Below are 20,986 nucleotides of genomic sequence, written 5' to 3' on the forward strand. Positions count from 1 at the left end.
ATGGCATACATTGTATCTCTCTCTACCAGACACCTGGTCCAGTAGGTCAATCATTCAACTATCTCTCCGAACTTATTGACTCTATTCCCCCTGAACACCACCTCATTGTCATTGATGACCACAACCTCCCCTCCCCTCCCTCTTCTGCTCTATCCACTGACTTTAACTCTGTTCTACTTAACCAATCACTCTCTTCTGTCCATTCTCTGCAACCCATTCAAATGGAAACTCCCTTGACCTTAGTCTCATCTCCTCTCAACTCTAATATCTCCACTGTGTCTTCTACCGCTGATCACTCTATTGTCTTTGCCCCAATCGCCACTACTGCTTCTTCGTCACTCTCTCCATCTACTACAAATATTACTAAGCACATATTTCCCTTCTCCAAACTCCCTAACTAACTCTTTGACCTACACCACTCTCATCCTATGCTAAACTCACCTTTCGATCCACTGAAGAAGCCTTCACTTACTTTAACATTGTTCTTTATCCTCCCTTTTCCTCTGACTACCCTCTCACTACAGACATTCTTAAATCTTCCCCTGCTTGGCCCTGCATTATACCTATCATCTGCACCATAAAATCAACAATGCAGAAAAAGCTCTGCAGTTGGCAAAGGTCAAGACAGTCCTCTAATCTCCCACTCTTTCTCACTGCTCTTCAAAACGATTCCTCTTTTTCTCCACCATTCCTACTCTCCTATTCTACTACGATGTCTTTCTTTGTCCTACTAGACCTGATGTGATTATTGGCCTACTCCTCAAGGCTAACTCTTCCGGTGTCCCCACTGATCCACTGTACCCACACATTGTGAAGCACATAGCTCCCAGTGTTGCTCCACACCTTCAGCTCCTCTCTTGACAATGCCACTTTTCACTCATCCAAAAAGACAGCTACTGTCATCCCTCTCCTTAGGAGACCTGGTCTAGATCATAACTGCTCTAGATCCCAACTGTCCGGGCAAATTTCCCCCTGCCTTTCTTCTACCACACTATTCCAAAATCCTAGAGCGAGCAGTATTCAATTGACTTACTGAGTTCCTTGGTAATTCCAACCTCCAGCATCCTCTTCAATCTGACTTCCGGTCTCTGCATTCTACTGAGACAGCTCTCTTCAATGTTAGCAACTTCATCTCGTCCGCAAACCTTTCATTTATTCTTCTTCTTCTTGACCTCTCTGCTGCCTTCGACAATGACAACCATTCTGACCTTGTCTCTACATTATCTCTCCTTGGCATCAGAGATAAGGCCCTCACTAGGTTTGCTTCATACCTTTCCCTCAGATACTTTCAAGTGTCCTGGAACAGCCATATATCCGTGCTCACCCTTTTACTATTGCAGTTCCCCTAGGTTCTGTCCTTGGACCACTTCTATACTTCAGCCCTAACCTCCTCTTACAGTTTCTCATATCAACTCTTTGCCGACGACACTCAGATCTTCTCCTTTATCTGATGAGCTGTTGTAAAAAATGTCAAACTGTCTCTCCACCATAAAATATCGGATGGCGTCTCACTCGCTTATGCTAAACTCCACTAAGACTGAGGTTCTCTACTTCTCAGCCAAACAGGCTATCTCTTCCTCTCCTTCTCTTCTTTTCTTCTCTCCTGATCGCCTTACTTACTCTCCTTCCACTAATTACCTTGGTGTCATCTTCGATCCATCACACAACTTCTCACGCTTCATCTTCAGATCTGCCAAAACAGCCAGACTCGACCTGCCCAAATCAGAACAATCTTCTTCCTTACAATACTGCAAAACAGCTAATCTCCACCTTAGTCCTTTCTAGATCTGACTATTGTGCCAGTCTCCCCTATGGTCTTCCCAACTATGTTTTTTCACCTATGGACAAAGTCCTCAATTTAGCCGTCGGCACACTTTTCAACCTATCTCGCTTTACCTCTACCTCCTCTGCCCGTCGCTAGATTTGATGGCTTTCTATGAAACAAAAGTATAAACATCTTCTCGTCATCTTCAAACTATCCATAGACTTGCCCCACCCTACCTATGTGGTCATCTCACTCCCTACTCTACTCCTTGCACGTTAAGATCATCCTCAGATCACCTGCTTGCCACCACCCGAGTCCCCTATACTACCTCTCGTTTTCGCTCTCTCTCCTCGCTTCCATAATCTGAAATGATTTTCCTATCCCTCTCCATACTATGCCAGCTCTACCACTAATTCAATCCAACCTCAAAGCTCTCCTTCTTTCTGAAGAACCTGTTTCCTATCACTCTGCACTACTGCAGCAACCTACTTTCCTCGCTCCTTACCCTTCATGGACAACCCTACAGCACTTTTCCGTCACCCAATCCTTCTTAATTCAGCACTTTCGCCACCATCACATTCCTATGTCAATCTGTCCTGTCCTCGTCCATGGTTTACGTTTCCACTTTCCCCCTCAACATCTGGTCTTCAAGTCACATTCTCTCACCACACTGTAAAGGACCCATGTCCTCCCCTCTGTTATCAATGGTAAGTTCTGTAAATACCAAAAATGTATTGCTTTCCCTGTGATTTTTCTGAGTACATTATAATCATTAAAAAAATAGAACAGTGGTGAAAAATCCACTAGTGCAAAACATGTATTCTATCAGTGCAGGGTTTGCACGAGTGCAATATCAGCCTTAGTACTTTGCACTGGTGTAAAAATGCATTGACACAGTATATTTATTGAATTAGAGTTCCCTAGTGCGAATTACACTTGCGCCAATGAAAAGTTTCTACAAACTGCAATTTTTTTGCCTTAGGTTAATGTTTTCCCTAGTACTAATAATGTGCAGAATTGCACTTGCACAAGTGCAAAGTATGTCTACTACACCAAGGTACCCCGTTTAGACAACACACACAAATCTTAAAAATAAGGAAATACAACTGTAATCTGTCGAGCATTTTTAGTATGAATGTTCTAATATGTGATTCCAACAACTCGAAAAAACAACCACGAATTTAGGTAAGTCGGAGAGTAGTCAAACCGGGTTACCCGCCACTGCTAAAGGATAATGTCCCCCACAGTACTGGGGTTAATAATGGACCCACACTAAAGAGAGCACTACTTGTGCAAAACCTCCCCATAACCCAAATCAATGACTCTTTGGCCTCAGCACACCATTGCGACCTCGATGCTCTGAAGCCAGCCTTCGAACCATCCTCTCCAGACTTCCTGATGTTGGGGAAGAGGGGCCAGCTTTCCATTATCCGCTTAGAGGAGTTTGCCAGACAAATGAACTCTACTTATTAGGGGGTTTAATTGGCATGCCCAATGCACAACACCTCAAACAGTGATGTCAGACAACGTGATACCAAAGCTAAGCAATGCCAGTCCAATGTATTAAATGGTGGTGTACCTGGCCACTTGGAATAAAGGCCTTTGAGTATATGTTTTCACTTCTGCCATACAATAGTAATCTGATTGCAAAGCACAAGTTCTATGTGATATGCTGAATTCCAAGAAACCTAGTAATGTTGACCATACGCTGGCCACTTTCTTCATTTTAAACCATTCTTTGATGATCCATACGTTTAGCTCAAACTCGTGTACCTCATAAGACTTAAAGATTCAAATCAAGAGAGTCTGTAATACAGTCACCTGATTGTAGTCATTTATTGACAGAGTAATGCCGATTGATGTGATGCACGATGACAGTAAATCTGCATTTCAATAGAACATATGTTTTGCAGGTGAAGCAAACACTAATTATGGAAATGGAAAATAATATTTTCATAGCATATTATTTTTAATCAGTTGTTTTCTTGAGTGAGGGTATATTGGGCAGCCAAGTAGTGATTGTTTGGGGTTTTGGCACTGACATGCAGTTATGCACATAACAAATGCTGGACAAAACCAACAGTAACAGATTGACAGCAAGCAATTTCAACCCAGCATGAGACCCTCCTGATGGCGCTTGGCACCACCGACTCCCACTTCAATTATACACTGCACGCTCATTGATCGGCTTTCCCAAGGGGGGTGCAAAACCCACTCAAAAAATTGTAGGGCTTCTTCATCCACTTGAGCGCACCACTCACCGACATCCTGCTACAAATGCACACTATCACCTTAAAGTCCAGCAAGCTAATCCAGCAACCATGGACCTCATAATCAAACCACATGATATACCCTAACCCACCAAATGAGGTTCTGCGAACTATATCCAACACCACAAAATCACTCTAAAAAAAACATATAATCACATTGGGCCTCATTACGACCCATCGCGCACGAGCATTACGCCATGGCGGTAATGCAATTAACGTCATGGCGGAAAAGGCCCCTACCGGCATCGTAAAGCGAGCAAGGTGCACTTCCGCCACCGTAATTAGCGGCCACCGTAATTAGCGGCCACCGTAATTTGCGGTGGCCGTAAAAAGCAGGACCGGAAATAGCGTCATCACGCCGGAACGGGAAACAGCACGTCGGCCATCTTTAAAAACACAATCCATTGCCATCCTACCGAACAACACCAGATCCAACCCTGACACCTGTCCCAACCAATCACCCACCCATCCAACTACCCAAAAATGCCTAAAGCTGTTAAGAAGGCATGTGACCGCCAGCGCCAGGAAAGATTCAGCCGGGAGGAACTCTGCATGCTTGCGGAGACCCTGCAAGACAATGCAGCTGTCGTTTTTTCCCCTGAAATGACCAGGACAGCGATAGGGAAAAAGAAGGCCATCTGGGCCCTGGTGGCCGAGCGCGTCAGCGCGGTGGGGACCGTACCCCGCACCCCACAGCAGTGCAGGAAGCGCTGGGACGACCTCTGCATACGGGTCAGAGCGGTCATCTCTGCGAACCGCAACCTTGCAATGGGTACCGGTGGAGGGTCGGAATCCCCACTAAAACACCAACCATGGGAGGAGATTTGTGCAACCACGATTGGCATGGAAGCCATTGAAGGCGTCGGAGGGATGGAAAGGGGAGCTCCGACATCAGGCGATGAAGGTAGGTGCCTCAAACAAGATATGCCATAGTCACTGCAGTCCATTCATGTGTAGCAAAAGGTTGCCCTAGAGTGTAAATGCAACACATTTCCACACTGCCCATAGCCACATGCGAGCACCACCCTGTATACACTGCTGGCACCCGCATACCTGCATCCACATTCCACACTAAAAGGAGACAACCTGCATGGCCCTGCCTGAAATCTGCCTCATCTACTGACCAGAATAATGTCTATCATTGTCATTCCAAATTCCGCAGACCCATCAATAACGCCCTCCCTCCTTTGCTCCACCACAGGCACAGATTCACACCCCGAGGACCAGGACACCCCTGCGACGAAGAGAGCCAAGAAGGCCAATTATACCGTCCCCGCACCCTCGACCTCAGCTGCAGTGAGGCAGACCCCACAACAAGCAGGACCCACTGCAAGCATACCGGACGTCCCACCGGCAAGCACCCCTGTAGTCAGCAGGCCAGCAGCAGCTGCTCCACCTCTACCAAAATTGCCTGCCACAGAAGGCAACTGGTCAGCGGCCAGCAGCAACATGGGTGAGACAGCTGCAATAGCTGCATGTTCAGACCCAGACATTGAGGAGCACGAAGTCCGAAGCCCCACTGACCTACTACATTCCCCCTGTTTGTCAGACGCCAGCCCCCATGAGGATCACACACAGGGGCACACAGAGGTAGAGGAGTGGCCTTCTACCCCATGCCCAGTCCTCAGTCCACAGGAGGGGAGCAGCCCCTCCAACACACCACCAGCACTGGCCATGGGCCAGCAGGGGCAGCAGTCCCTTGAGGACATCACAGAACGGCAGCAACAACTGTCCACGATGCCGGCTGAGCATGCCGCGGAATGTGTGGGGGCTAGGGCAACCATTGAAAAGGCCACGGAGACCATTAGGGCCGAAGTTGCGCAGAGCACTGCCAACCTGAGGGATGCCATGCAGGCCATGTCCAGGGACATCTGTGCTGAACTTGCCGGCTTGCGTCGTGCGCTCACTGAGCTCACCCACACCCTACAGGACGGGCATGCACGGGGGCAGGCAGGGACATCCTCCACTGCCAGTTCTGCACAGAGCAGCCCCGTCCGACGTTCCGGACGTAACCTGCGCTCCACAGCCAAGGGTGCCCCGGGGGCCGGGAGAGGGGGCATGTAACAGCCTGTGCCCACTGTCACAGGCATCTGTTGACACCTACATGGGGTGTGTTGGGGTGTGCAGGGGGGAGGGGGGAGGGGGTGTGTTGGGGTGTGCAGGGCGGAGGGGGGAGTGGGTGTGTTGGGGTGTGCAGGGGGAGGTAGGAGGGGGTGTGTTGGGGTGTGCAGGGGGGAGGGGGAGGGGGTGTGTCACGACGTTTCATAGTTTAAATACACCTTTTTCTTTCCCAAAATGAAATGTGTGGGCATTTACATTGCGTATGTGTGCTTTATTGGTGTGCAGTCCACAGTGTGCATGTCCCAGAGACACACAGTGCCCCAAGTGCAGTCTCCATGTGATTCACACCAGCCGTGTGTGCTAGAAGCAGTGGTCGATGATACTTAGGCGCATTGCACGCCCCTCCTGTGCGTCACCTCCTCCATGGGGTGCCGCCCCATCTGCACCCTCCTCATCCTCATCGTCAGGTGGTTGCAGTTCTGCGTCAGGGGGCAGGGGCACATTCCGTCTGACGCACATATTGTGCAGCATGACACATGCCATGACGATCTTTGCCACCTTCTCATGGTGGTACAGGAGTGCCCCACCAGACCTGCTGAGGCTTCGGAACCGAGGCTTCAATAGGCCGAATGTCTGCTCTATGACCACACGAGTACGTGTATGTGCACGGTTGAAGTCCTCCTTGTGCTGGTTCTGCGGGTTACGGACTGGTGTAAGGAGCCACCTCTTCAGGGGATAGCCTGCATCACCTGTATGTAGGCGAGAATGTATGTGTAAGTCATATCGTCTGATCAAGAACATGATGTGCCAACATGGCTTGCATCCAACTGTTACTTTGGCTCACTTCTACATGCACATCACACAATGCAACCAGTATATGCTCATGGCTCCCATGGCCTGTTTTGCATGCCATCACCCAATGTATGCAGAGGGGTTGAGTGCATTGTGAGTGCCCATCCTCTGTCTCCGTTCTCTGTGTTACTCACAGCCAGGTGGAGTATGCATCACCCCCCCCTTTCAGCCAGGTGGAGTATGCATCACCCCCCCCCTTTCAGCCAGGTTGAGTATGCATCACCCCCCCCTTTCAGCCAGGTGGAGTATGCATCATCCCCCCCCCTTTCTGCCAGGTGGAGTATGCATCATCCCCCCCCTTTCAGCCAGGTGGAGTATGCATCACCCCCCCCCCTTTCAGCCAGGTGGAGTATGCATCATCCCCCCCCCTTTCTGCCAGGTGGAGTATGCATCTTCCCCCCCCCTTTCAGCCAGGTGGAGTATGCATCGGTACGTCATTCACCTGCCCACTTCCATGACATTGGACTCACCGAGTAGCCAGGATCTTGGGCCTGCATGTCGCTCCATGTAGCGTGGTATTGTGGAGTTCCTCAGGACCATAGAATCATGGGTTGATCCGGGGAATCGGGCACAACAATGTGTGATGATCTTGTTGGAGTCACAGACCATTTGCACGTTGATTGAGTGGAACTGTTTCCGGTTGCGGTACGGTACCTCCATGGCACGTGGAACCACCAATTCCACATGGGTGCAGTCGATGGCACCAATGCAACCGGGTATGCCGGCTAGTGCATGGAAACCCACTTTGGTGTTTGCAATGTCCTGGGCAGTCCGTGGTAATGAGATGTGGTCGTCTGTGTGCTTGAGGAGGGCATCGAGCACTTGGATGAGTGTTCGTGAGAATAATGGTTGTGAAATGCCATGCAAGTGCCCCACCGTGTGCTGGTAGGTGCCTGTGGCCAGGAAGTGGAGTACAGACACTACCTTCAGTAGGGGGGGGATGGCGGTTGGAGTGTCTATCATGCTGACGATGTCATTGTGTATCATGTCTACGATGGCGGTGATGGTGTCCCGGTCCAAACGGTACAGGGTGTGGATCTGCTCAGCAGTGAGGTTGAATGGATTGGCTCTGATGCGTGGGATTGGGGGCTGCCTGCATGGTGGCACTGGCTGTGCTGGTGGGGCTTGCTGCGCCTGCCTTGCCCTCCTTCTCCTCCTGCGTCTCCTCTGTGCTGCCTGTTGTTGTTGTTGCTGTTGTAGCACATGCATTGCTATCAGGTCCTCCAGCCCCAACATTGCTAGTCGTATTGGTATCATTGTGGAGTGTGACTGGGTGTGGGAAGGGGTGGGGTGTGCTCTTTTTGTACTTCCTGAGTCTGTATTTCCTTCACCTGTGCTGTTTCTGTGCACCTGTGGCAGCTGCATTCAATTTACATGGCCCTTTACGGTTGGTTCGTGATGGCGTAATTAGCACCATGGCGGTAAGGTACTTAACGGGCTGGGTGATGGCGTTAGGTGCATGTCCGCTTGGGTCGGCATTTGCGTACCTTTCCGCCATGGCGCTAAGTACGGTGTGGCCGGTCGCGTGCGCGCACCCTTAGCGCAGTTAGCGGCAGCGTTAACTACGATGCCGCTAATGGCATCGTAGTTAACGGTCACGGGTCATGATCGGACCTGGCGGAAAACGATGGCGGTAACCATTTACCGCCATCGTTTTTCACTTAGCGCCAGGGTCGTAATGAGGCCCAGTGTGCTCTGAGATGAAATGCATAGCAGACTCAGCCTTATTATTTAATCACTTCCGACGCCGGCCCGGGTGATTCTACCGCGGCAGCTAGATTTCCTGTAGGCCACCGGTGCCGATTTCAAGCAACTACTTCTAACATATATCAATACGAGCTGAGTAACGAGATTGTTTCCCAATGGGTGGTCGGCATGGCTGTGGGACGCACAAGTATGACTTTATTTGCTGTAACTATGAGAATGTGAAAAGAGTAGATCGATTCTGATGAAGGAGGCCAAATACTTGGGCAATACGCCAAAACAATTTGGTGTCCAGTTACGTTACAGTCTAATCAAGCCGAATGTCAAAGACAGAATATACTTACAAAATTGGTGCATCTCACTCACTTCCACCTAGAGTGAGCTAGATCAAGTCAACCTTGGCCCAAGTGCAAGTCATAAAATACCTGGGCACAACCGCTGCCTCTCTCAGTGAAACTGTGTCTCCTTTGGAAGTGAGAGTTTAATCAGTCCAGAAGAAATGTCTGAGTTCTCAGAGCAGTCCGTCCAACAGCCAGACACGTTTCCTCTATCCACAGGTCAAGAGCATCCTGTATCTTCATTGTGCTGCATGCAAGTATACCCATGCGCCCACTGCAGGGAGTTCTGGAGGACCACTAGATTATGTCAGATGGGACACAGGGATGGCAAGATATCCCTCTCCAAGAAAGTCTTGGAGAGAAAAAATCTTTATTCGGCGTGAGCCATTAAAAAAAACATCGATCGAGTCCCATGCCGCTTTGCGCAAGGCCCTAAAAACAAGGCTCTTTGTCTAAAGAGTCTATTCCTCATGTATAATGTCTCTAAACCTGCTATAACTTGAACTCGACATACTCTGTATTGTAGAACATTGTACTCAGTAACTCAACTGTATAAATAACTGTATGTTGTCAAGCTTCACATTGGGCCACTTATTGTAACCCACAAGCAAGCCTCCTTAAGTCTACTTATAGCGCCTCCTTGCCTAGAGGGCTGTAGTGCGCTTTACAAATCCCAAAAAAAATAAAAATTATCGTCACAATACATACATAAAACTCAGACATTCATACACAATAGGCACCCTGGATACAAAGAAAAATAGATCCCGGCAGGCCGAAATCCGTAGACAACATCTAAGGCTTCCTTAATAAAATAGGCAGATTCAATTGTAAACTTCTCATCTTCACTGTTCATAAAAAAAACCATAGCGTCCCCCCGATTCCATATTTGATTCTTGATAAGGTCGGGCCTTAACCACTGTTTTCTTAAATTAACCAAAAATGTGCAGTCCATTCAAAAGTGCATAAGATCCTCTCTGCACCCAAGGCTGCATGGGCACACCTTATCCAGGCATAGCCACAGCACTCTTGATCTAAGCGGGAGGACATTTAACCTAGACATTAAAATATATCTGCAGCTGCTAGCCGACTTGATGTTGGGTAAAATAGGAATAGTATAGGGGCATAGTGCAGTAAAGAGGAACATTTCAAACATCTCACTTGGAAAGCTTCAAATTCAAGCTCCACAGCTCACTCCCTTAGAAGAGACCTGCGCTGACTGCTGGTTAACTTCCCCAATGCTGGTACGTCCCGCAACCCCCATCATTTCAATTGGCGAAGCCCATTATTATACCAGCACGTCTGCGATATATTAGCGTTGCACAAAGAAAGCCTTGAAGTCTGTACCGTAGTGGAGCATGTCAATCAACTTCACAGTAAGAGGTCCATTCCAACACTGCCTGATGGAAGCAGCCATTATAATGGATGTCTCCCCCGTATGATGGGCACCCCACATGACTCTCTTTTCAACTCAATGTCTTTTGCCAAGTCAAGACCTCTGGTCAGACAGGGAGACATTGGGCCTCAATACAAGTATGGCGGTGCCAGAAAAACGCAGTAACCCACTCTGTTATCACTGTTTTACTGACACTTTATCGCACCACCGTACTACAACTTTGGTGGTGAGGCGAAGGATAAACCTCTAGTAAAATGCTGGAGGTAATTTCGCCACCTTAGTGCCAAAAATCAACAGAATTACTGCTCCCGTTGAAGTCCTAAGGACTACATAAATGAACACTAACACCATCATAAAACAACTTGCAATGAAGCAGTAATTCTGTGGGACCAAGTGCTGATAACAATAATTCCATTTGGCAGTATTCTGGCGGGTTTACCATCGAAATACCACCAAACTTGTAATGAGTCCCATTGTATCATAACAGACAGTTCATCGTGCCATGAAATAATTACTTGCTTCAAATCGAGGCATATTAGTCCTAGTGCAGAAGGAACACCTGTCACACATGTACTAAATTAACAAACAATGATGAACATGATTTGGAATCTCCATGAGGGAGTGTCAGCAATTCTGGCACTGGGACCTGGTGAGAGCCATTCAGCTCATGTTAATGAATCTACCACAATATGAGAGCAGGCACATTGGTTCCATGTTCTTTCATCCCCTGCCATTTCAAAGTGAACATTCCAACGAAAACGTTCATCGTTTTTTTTCTTTTTCGGGGGTTTTCCCCCCACCTATTTGTAGCTATTCCCTACCACCCCACCCCTTAACTGCCCTTTCCCACCCCCCCAAAAAACTTGATGAGCCTTTTCGTTAGAATGTTCACGTTGAAATTGCAGGCGATGAAAGGACGTCGTACCGGCACATGATGCAGTGCTCTACGATGAGGACGAATGGATGCTGGATGACAAAGTGCTGCACAACATCTTCACGTTATGAGGGGAACATACAAAGCTCATGTTGTCACACATTATGACAAATTGTCCATACGTAGCGTTTAGATTCCTGTAACTGAGCTTGTGTTTAATTACCCTTTTTATGACTTAGGGCCTCATTACGAGTATGGAGGCAGCTATGCCCTTAACAAGGGCATGGCTGCCTCCATACTGGGTTCCAGTACCGGGTTCCTCCAATGAGGACTTACCGGGCCATTCCAACCTTGGAGGACCCGGTAAGTCCTTATTGGAAAAACCCATCCCCATTCCCATTTGAGCCCCTATAGGGCTCAAATGGGAATGGGGATGCAGCTAATAATGGGCCCGTTATTAGCTCCTTGGTCCCCTCGTGGTACCCAGAAAGGACATCTGGTTTTGCCAGACGTCGGTTCCGGGTCCCGCTAGGGGACCTCGTAATCAGGCATCCCGTAATGAATGGTGCCGGTCCCATACCGGCACCCTTCATTACGGGAGCGCAAGCCTGGTAATGAGGCCCTTAGTAAAAAATGTTCTATATGCTGACCCCTTAGTAATTGCTCTGGAAATCGAAAAGCTTCCGGAGAACAATGCCAGCATGATTTTCAAAGACCTTGCCTGCCCTCACCAGTGATGGTACACAGACATGCTGAAAATATCAGTAGCTCCAGATATAGATTGTTTTTGGTTCGTTTTTTTAGGAGGTTTTTTGTATAGATATTTTTTAGAACAGACCTAGCTCGACTTTGCTGAGTCTGAAAGTTGTAGATCAAACATTCTGGGTGCATATTGAGCCATTGTTAGACAAGTTGTTTTTTAGCGGACGGACCGATGAGGATGAATTAGGTCTTAGATGGGTTTAGTTAGATGAAGGCAGTTAACCCCGAGGACTGGCTAATTCAAATTTATGTGCATGCACACCCACACACATACACGGGTGCACACACACAAACACACATACACACACTACATTCAATCACTCATGCAGGTGACTTGAAAAACGGTCATCTGCTGCTTGAGTGTCCTATCCAAACACGATGGCAGGAACTAATTCTAACTCAGAAAAATCGTCATAAGAATGAAAAAAAGTTGGTAGCTCAACACAGGCTCAGCATGGTTTCCAAACAACCTTGTACTGTGCGGCATACTCCTGCATTCATTCTTTTATTTGTTTTAAATCGATGTGGTCTGTTCTTAATGAGCACCAGCTCTGTAGAATGTGGGGCGTGTACTGGCAAGGAAAGGAGAATGGGGGAGGGGATAGAGTGCTGATAACTCCCACTACCCACTTGCTCCACCATTATTGGTTAAGACCTACAAAGGCTTGTATTTCAATCACTATCCTCCTCATTGTTATGCTGGGAATAAAGGTCACTGTTTAGGAGAAAATAATATTCTGTTTACAAGATCAAGATGGCACCTACCAGCTTTGTTAAGACCATGGCAAGCTACCAATGAGGAGATAGCCGGCTAACTAGCAGAACAATCATTTTCAAATCTTTAAAGAAATGATTGATCAGTGAATCAATGAAAAGAAGCATGTTAGGGCATGTCCTGGCTCAGAATCTCTACCCTTCGAAAAATGAAATCTTTCATCCCGCCGCAGGACCATAGTGCAGACCCTTCTGGTCTTGCACATCAATGAGGGAAATGCTCTCCTGACAGGGCTCCCAGCTGCTCACTTAGGCCCCCTAAAATCAGTCCACCAAGCTGCAGCACATCCTATTATGGGAGCATGGAAATCACCCCCATCCTACGCAAACTACATTGGCTTCCACTCCAAGCCAAGATACTGTTCAAGACTTCATGTATCATCTAAAAAGCTGTCGAGAGTAGCACACCAGTGTACCTGGTAGCTAAGCTCCACATATCTGGTGGCACACATTCTTTGCACAGCAAATCGATCAACCGGCTTGAATCACAACTCGTACGCAAAGAGAGGACCCACAAACAAGCCTTCTTTTGTCATGCACCACCCTCTGGAAGTCGATCCTGCTGTCGGCTCGGAATGCCCCCAAAAGTCTCCAATTTCATAAATCTCTCAGAACATGGCCATTTCAACCATACCTGACCAAGAACTAATTCCAATGGACGCACATACCGACGCACAGACCTCACAGTACTGTGATACTGTTACAAGATGCCAGCCCAAAATGTGGCTACCCACACTGCACAGCACTCCACTGCTCTTGAGCTAGATCTGCGCTTTGAACAATAAAATTAGAAAAAATTTAAATAGTGTGCATGCATGTGAGTGAGTATGCCTGAGTCTATTTGTGTGTGTATGTAATTGTTTATGTCTGCATGTTTGAGTGTGTGTGTATGCATTTGTTTGTTTGGCGAGGAAGGTGGTCTGCTTTATGAAAGTTATTTACCATCAATGCCGCCATAAATTGTTTGTTTGTGGGATTTTTTTAAAGTGATTTAAAGTGGCAATGCTGGCATATATTGTGAGTGTATCTCAATGAGCGTGATGCTCAATGTCAACACAGGCATTTATTGTGGGTGCAGCTTTATGAATAGAAAGTGCAGTATGAATGCGACCTACTATGGTTTCAGCAGCATGGAAGTGGTGTACAATGTCAATGCTAGCAAATACTGGTCTAGCTTCATAAAAGTGATTTACCATAGGAATGCTAGCACATATCGCTAGTGCAGATTCATGAAGGTTATTTCCATTGGAATGCTGGCATAAATTGTGGGGCACAGCATTATCAAAGATGTATACAGTTGAAATGCTGGAATATTTGTGAGCACAGCATCATGAACATGATCTACAGTGGCAGTACTGGCATATGTTGTGGCTGCAGCTTCATGACAGTGATTTACAATGGCAATGTTGGCATATATTGTGGACACAAACATCATGGAAATGTTATGAAATTCTCTTCTGTCCTGTTGATTACCTGGCATCTGCTGGAATATTTCCCTTGTTACCGTCGAAAATCAGTTATACATGTGTGGCTTTTTAACCCAGTCTTTTAAAGCATTATGCTCTAAAATTCACAATTTCAACCTACTTTTTAAAAAAATGTTCTCAGCTAGAGAAACGTGTGGAACTCTGGACATTTCTTAGGCATCACTTGCAACGCTTATTCTCTCATGCTAATTTGGGGAAGATGTTCACACCCTTCCACTGAAAGTATTCACCAGCCACCTCTGACCTTGAATGGTTTACAATGCCAGCCCCACAATCTCCCAGACCTCTCGCTCATGAAAATCAGCCTTGGCCACTGTTTCACAAGGATACGTTTTTATCCATCTTTTCACCATAATGTGGTCTCCAATTTCCATGGAAACCAGACCATTTCTTTGCTGGTATTCATGACAACAATGCTCCTGATGAACAATCATTATATACCCTCGCTGTTGAATCCCCTTAAATGATATCTTGACTGAACAAAAGGATTGAGGAAGGGCAAGCAAAAGATTTCTATTTGTGATTTTGGAGAGGAATAACACATTTCCTGGCTAAAAAATGTTACACAGTTTGTAATGATACCAGAAAGTTGGTATACTCTTTACACATTGTGGCGAAGTGGCTAGTAAGTCTCTATTGAGGCATATACTCTTACTAGATATTTCTAAAGCGACTCCCTGAAGGTTCATTCATATTTTCACAAAAAACATTGTTGTCCATTTCCTGGCTCGATGATTCATGATGCTATATGCAATCTAATTGAGTTCAGCGATCACCAGGCTACCTTTCCTTGCTTTTTTGTTCTATGATCTGCCCTATTGAGGTGTTTCCTGGACAGTGCGTTTGGCACCATTTACCAATGTTCCGTCCACTCTATTGCTGGCTTGTAACTTCCAGAGAAAAAAGGCAGCATTTTAGCTTGCATTGGAACAAGTTCTCTAATTCAGCAATTGAGCTCAGTTGAGATTTACTTATTTATTTAACTATTTTTTTTCTTACTGTGCCAACAGGCTGCTAGATTTATGTCTCCAAATTCTAAGCATGACTTGTGGCATCACACAAGTCATGCTTAGAATGGTATTGAGGTTCGTTTTAACTGAGTATCCTGTTGGAGCTGTTTGCACACACACCTTTAGGCTGGCTACCACTCCGACAGACAAGCATGTCGATAAGCATTTAATTGTAATAGTGAGTGCTGCTTGCAAGCTCATAATATAATCAAAAGTAAACACTGCCTGTCATATATTTCCAGGTCCCATAGCAAATGACCAACAATTGGGAACAGGGACCCGCTTACATTGCAGCGTAAATGCAATGAATCCACTGCCGGGAAATTAGGGGGGAACTCGAAAATGAGCCCCTCCATGTTTAAATCACGCATTCACCTATAGACCAGCTGGTGCACTGAGCAAAGGTGCCTTTGAGCAGGCTCAGATCATGCAGCGAGCAGCTGGTTTAAGCTCGTTAAGGCCAGTTGTTTGCTCATTATTGCGGCTCCAGCGGTGTCTGTTTTCTGGATCTGGCCCACTGAGATGTGCCTTTAAGTATGCACTTGCATTTGAACTGATCCTTAGCCTCATCCCTGTTAGTAATGTGTTTTCATGTTTATTTTTTATCTCTACCTCTGCAACTGATTTGTTGCTTTTGGCCAGACTTAGTGAAAGTTAAACTCATTAAACTGAAATCGACATATTTCTGGGTCAAGTCAACAAAGGAGAAAGCAGCAACAAAAAAAAAAACTTGAAAAATCCACCAAGCGAATTAACTAGCAGTGATTTTAAAAGCAGACCCCCATCCTTGTTTTCCATTATCTTGTTATGGTTGGCAGTCCTGTGCAATGTCTTGATCTCGCGCCAGTAGTGTTTGCAAAACTTAACGAAGGAGAAAAGAACCTTTCACAAGAGAGAGGGTAAGATGGCTGCCAAATGACCTATTAAATTCCCCCCACGCGTGGCAGGAGTTCTCAATGGTTTGCTTGTGAAGGTTTCTCCAATCAGATAAGCTACATTTCATGCGTTTCCTTATTATGTCTTGCAGCTCGGCCACATTGCCTATAACCTTCAAGTGTTTGCTGGAGAATAATCACATTGACAGAAGGATTGCCAGATTTGTGCTGCCTGTGGGAGCCACCATCAACATGGATGGAACCGCTCTTTATGAAGCCGTGGCGGCCATCTTTATTGCTCAAGTGAACAACTATGAACTAGACTTTGGGCAGATTATTACCATAAGGTACAACTATGAATGTTTGATGATTTCCTCAAGTACTTTGGTTTTTGATCCGGGTTAATGTGCCTACCGACAGTTTCAAATTCTGTGATGGCAGGTTTATAACGTAGAATGTTTATGCATCTTTAATTTGTCTCCAGCAACCGGCTAACGATTGTTAGGCCTTTCGGATCAAATTTAATATAGGCAGAGCTCTCATGTTCACCATGCCATGGATGAGTAAGGCATCCAAGCCTGGCATTATTCTTTGCATAGTGGGACTCTTAGTTCAGCTTTTTTTTCTGGCTTAAGCCTAGGACCACATGGCCCAGAATGCCAAGCAAAAACAACAGGAATGCATTACCTACTCAGCGTGCATGGTGGCCAGGTCACTCAATGTACCTACAACAGCACATTTCAAGTCATATGTTTTCATATTAAAATCATTGGTATTAGCTGAATGTGCCATTTGTCTTATCGTGTTTAATCAACACTACAACGATTAGAAATCATGCATTTGTATTGTGAAAGTCATAGGCTGGAGCAATAATGTCCCTATTGACAATATGCCCGTTGTCGCCACCAATCTATGGATTCAGTGTCAGGCTGTTTCCTGGTGTAGTTTGCAAGAACACTGGCATCAGTGATTCGTCAAAAGGTAAGTGTTAATTTGCTATTGAGAAGAACCTCTCTACTAAAATAAACCCTGTCTGATTCCAGTGGATCTGGATAGTTATAGACCAATGGGCCGCCACGAGGCAAGGTTTAGCAGCGAGTGGTGGCCATAGCTCTCACTCACACGCTTTTGGCGGGTGTCACCCGCCTTGTAAAGAGCTGACTCACCCGCCAAGCCTCCAGCACGCCCATTCGTTTCAATGGGCCTCTCACCCGCCAAAATAAAAATCGGGTGTTTTCACCCGCCTTTGTGACACAAATGGTTGAGAGCTATGGTGGTGGCTCAACAGTGAATATGGGCTGGTGTCTAGACCCTGTTCTGTCAGTATTTAGGCCCAGATGTGGATGCAAACCAGCGGCCAGAGGCATCTGGGAAGTCACACTGTACATTGACCTGCTAATTACCAGGCAGAAAGTCTTAGCTGCCTATAAGTAGGGTGGTAGGAGGTGGATTGATAGCTTTTAAGCCAATCAATGCAGATATCTATTCTTTCTTAATGCTTTTCAATATTATTTGGCACTCCTCAATAGACTGTGCGGGTTATGTTCTGATTCTTGAACAAGTGCCATGCACAATTTCTTTGTCCTTAATACGGATTCAAAGGAACAACAGGCCTACCTCAGTCTATGCTGCCAGATTGTTTTGCTTAAAAGGCTCTTTATGCCTCCAGGCAAATCATGCAGACATCTGTCAATCTCACATTAAGGGGTCGATTCATGGAAATAACGTGCGCCGAAAATTCCCGCGCAGAGGTGCCAAAACGTGCGAATCGCAGTGCAAGTACGAAAATCGCAGGGAAACCAGCGCACAGAGATTCATGGAAGTCCGTGCGCGAGAAAAACATTGGATGTGCGCTAAAAATGTGCGCCGCGCATGCCGGCGCACAGGTCATCCAACAGCGTGTGCCACAGCCACTGCGAAATCGCACATAGCACGGCGCACATCACAAAAGTAGGCGGAACACGGGGCGTAACACTCGGAATGGGGAACAACGCGTGAAAATATGGGCGTCACGGGGGAAGTACAGGAGGCAAGTGCGCGGAACGCCCACACGCTCGCCTACAACCCGTATTCATGGACTCGAATAGGGCAAACCAGCGCACTGTCAAAGACGCGCACAGGGCCAAACAAGTACGCCACAAGAAAGCAGGCGGTAGCGCCCCTGCGACTTAAAAAAATGTGCGCCAAAATGTGCGCTAACAAAAAGAAGCCATATACAGCCATGATGAATGGGCCATACAGTGGCCCTCTAGGACAAATGAGGTGCAAAGGGGCACCGACAAACACGGACACCTGCTGTGTGAAAAATAGCATGTGTGTGTGTTCCTGGGTGCGCGGGATGTTCCACACGCGATTGGCCTGGGTACGTGTACTTCGGGGTGCGCGGGAAGTTCCACACGCGATTGGCCTGGGTACGTGTACTACGGGGTGCGCGGGAAGTTCCACACGCGATTGGCCTGGGTTGGTGGGGGTGCGCGGGAAGTTCCACACGCAATTGGCCTGGGTACGTGTACTTCTGGGTGCGCGGGAAGTTCCACACGCGATAGGCCTGGGTAGTGTATTCCGAGGTGCGCGGGAAGATTCACACGCAATTTCAGCAGGGTACGTGTATTTCGGTGGTGCCGGGGAATGCTACATGTGATTTGGCCATGTGGGTCCTCCAAGGTGTTCCCTCTGCACCCTCCACGGCCACTGCAGGCAGCCCACACCAGAGGGTACTACCCTGCACCCCTGCTCATGTCCCACAGGCAACCCATCCACCATGGCCATGCCCACCAGCCAACCCACATGTCACCTTGCACTACTGATCACCAGCACATGTCTCCCATCACCCCCACCCCCAGCCACCAGGGGCAGCCTCCACCAGGCCCCCACACATGTCCCCCTGCACCCCCACCCCCCAGCAGTGAAGGGGCAGCCTCCACCAGGCCCCCACTCATGTCTACCACCACCCCCACCCCCAGCAGTGCAGGGGCAGCCTCCACCAGGGCCCCACCCATGTCTACCACCACCCCCACCCCCCAGCCACCAGGGGCAGCCTCCACCAGGCCCCACCCATGTCTACCACCACCCCCACCCCCCAGCAGTGCAGGTGCAGCCTCCACCAGGCCCCCACTCATGTCCCCTATCACCCCCACCCCCCAGCAGTGCAGGGGCAGCCTCCACCAGGCCCCCACTCATGTCCCCTATCACCCCCACCCCCCAGCAGTGCAGGGGCAGCCTCCACCAGGCTCCCACCCATGTCTACCACCACCCCCACCCCCCAGCCACCAGGGGCAGCCTCCACCAGGCCCCCACACATGTCCCCCTGCACCCCCACCCCCAGCAGTGCAGGGTCAGCCTCCACCAGGCCCCCACTCATGTCTACCACCACCCCCCCAGCCACCAGGGGCAGCCTCCACCAGGCCCCCACTCATGTCTACCACCACCCCCACCCCCCAGCAGTGTAGGGGCAGCTTCCACCAGGCCCCCACCCATGTCTACCACCACCCCCACCCCCCGGCCACCAGGGGCAGCCTCCACCAGGCCCCCACACATGTCTACCACCACCCCCACCCCCCAGCAGTGCAGGGGCAGCCTCCACCAGGCCCCCACCCATGTCTACCACCACCCCCATCCCCAGCCAAAAGGGGCAGCCTCCACCAGGCTCCCACACATGTCCCCCTGCACCCCCACCCCCCAGCCACCAGGGGCAGCCTCCACCAGGCCCCCACTCATGTCTCCCATCACCCCCACCCCCCAGCAGTGCAGGGGCAGCCTCCACCAGGCTCCCACACATGTCCCCCTGCACCCCACCCCCCAGCCACCAGGGACAGCCTCCACCAGGCCCCCACTCATGTCCCCTATCACCCCCACCCCCCAGCAGTGCAGGGGCAGCCTCCACCAGGCCCCCACCCATGTCTACCACCACCCCCAGCCACCAGGGGCAGCCTCCACCAGGCCCCCACACATGTCCCCCTGCACCCCCACCCCCCAGCAGTGCAGGGGCAGCCTCCACCAGGCCCCCACTCATGTCCCCTATCACCCCCACCCCCCAACAGTGCAGGGGCAGCCTTCACCAGGCCCCCACCCATGTCTACCACCACCCCCCAGCCACCAGAGGCAGCCTCCACCAGGCCCCCACTCATGTCTACCACCACCCCCACCCCCAGCAGTGCAGGGGCAGCCTCCACCAGGCCCCCACCCATGTCTACCACCACCCCCATCCCCCAGCCACCAGGGGCAGCCTCCACCAGGCCCCCATCCATGTCTACCACCACCCCCACCCCCCAGCAGTGCAGGGGGAGCCTCCACCAGGCCCCCACCCATGTCTACCACCACCCCACCCCCCAGCCACCAGGGGCAGCCTCCACCAGGCTCCCACGCATGTCCCCCTGCACCCCCAGCCACCAGGGGCAGCCTCCACCAGGCCCCCACTCATGTCTCCCATCACCCCCACCCCCCAGCAGTGCAGGGGCAGCCTCCACCAGGCTCCCACACATGTCCCCCTGCACCCCCACCCCCAGCCACCAGGGGCAGCCTCCACCAGGCCCCCACTCATGTCTACCACCACCCCCCAGCCACCAGGGGCAGCCTCCACCAGGCTCCCACACATGTCCCCCTGCACCCCCACCCCCCAGCCACCAGGGGAAGCCTCCACCAGGCCCCCACTCATGTCTACCACCACCCACACCCCCCAGCAGTGCAGGGGCAGCCTCCACCAGGCCCCCACCCATGTCTACCACCACCCCCACCCCCCAGCCTACAGGGGCAGCCTCCACCAGGACCCGACACATGTCTACCACCACCCGAACCCCCCAGCAGTGCAGGGGCATCCTCCGC

General features: G+C 49.3%; 1 protein-coding gene across 2 annotated transcripts in view; it reads left to right on the forward strand.

Annotated features, from left to right (window-relative positions):
• The window catches only part of SLC1A7 (solute carrier family 1 member 7), a 1,086,874-nt gene that overhangs the window by 825,656 nt on the left and 240,232 nt on the right, over nt 1-20,986 (forward strand). For both annotated transcript variants that reach the window (XM_069642174.1, XM_069642175.1), the window contains exon 8: nt 16,318-16,512. In XM_069642174.1, the coding sequence (XP_069498275.1) occupies nt 16,318-16,512 (195 nt within the window). The remainder of the gene's footprint in view (nt 1-16,317; nt 16,513-20,986) is intronic.

Source organism: Ambystoma mexicanum, chromosome 1q (assembly GCF_040938575.1).
Source record: "Ambystoma mexicanum isolate Mex_15411 chromosome 1q, UKY_AmexF1_1, whole genome shotgun sequence".
NCBI classification, from domain to species: Eukaryota; Metazoa; Chordata; class Amphibia; order Caudata; family Ambystomatidae; genus Ambystoma; species Ambystoma mexicanum.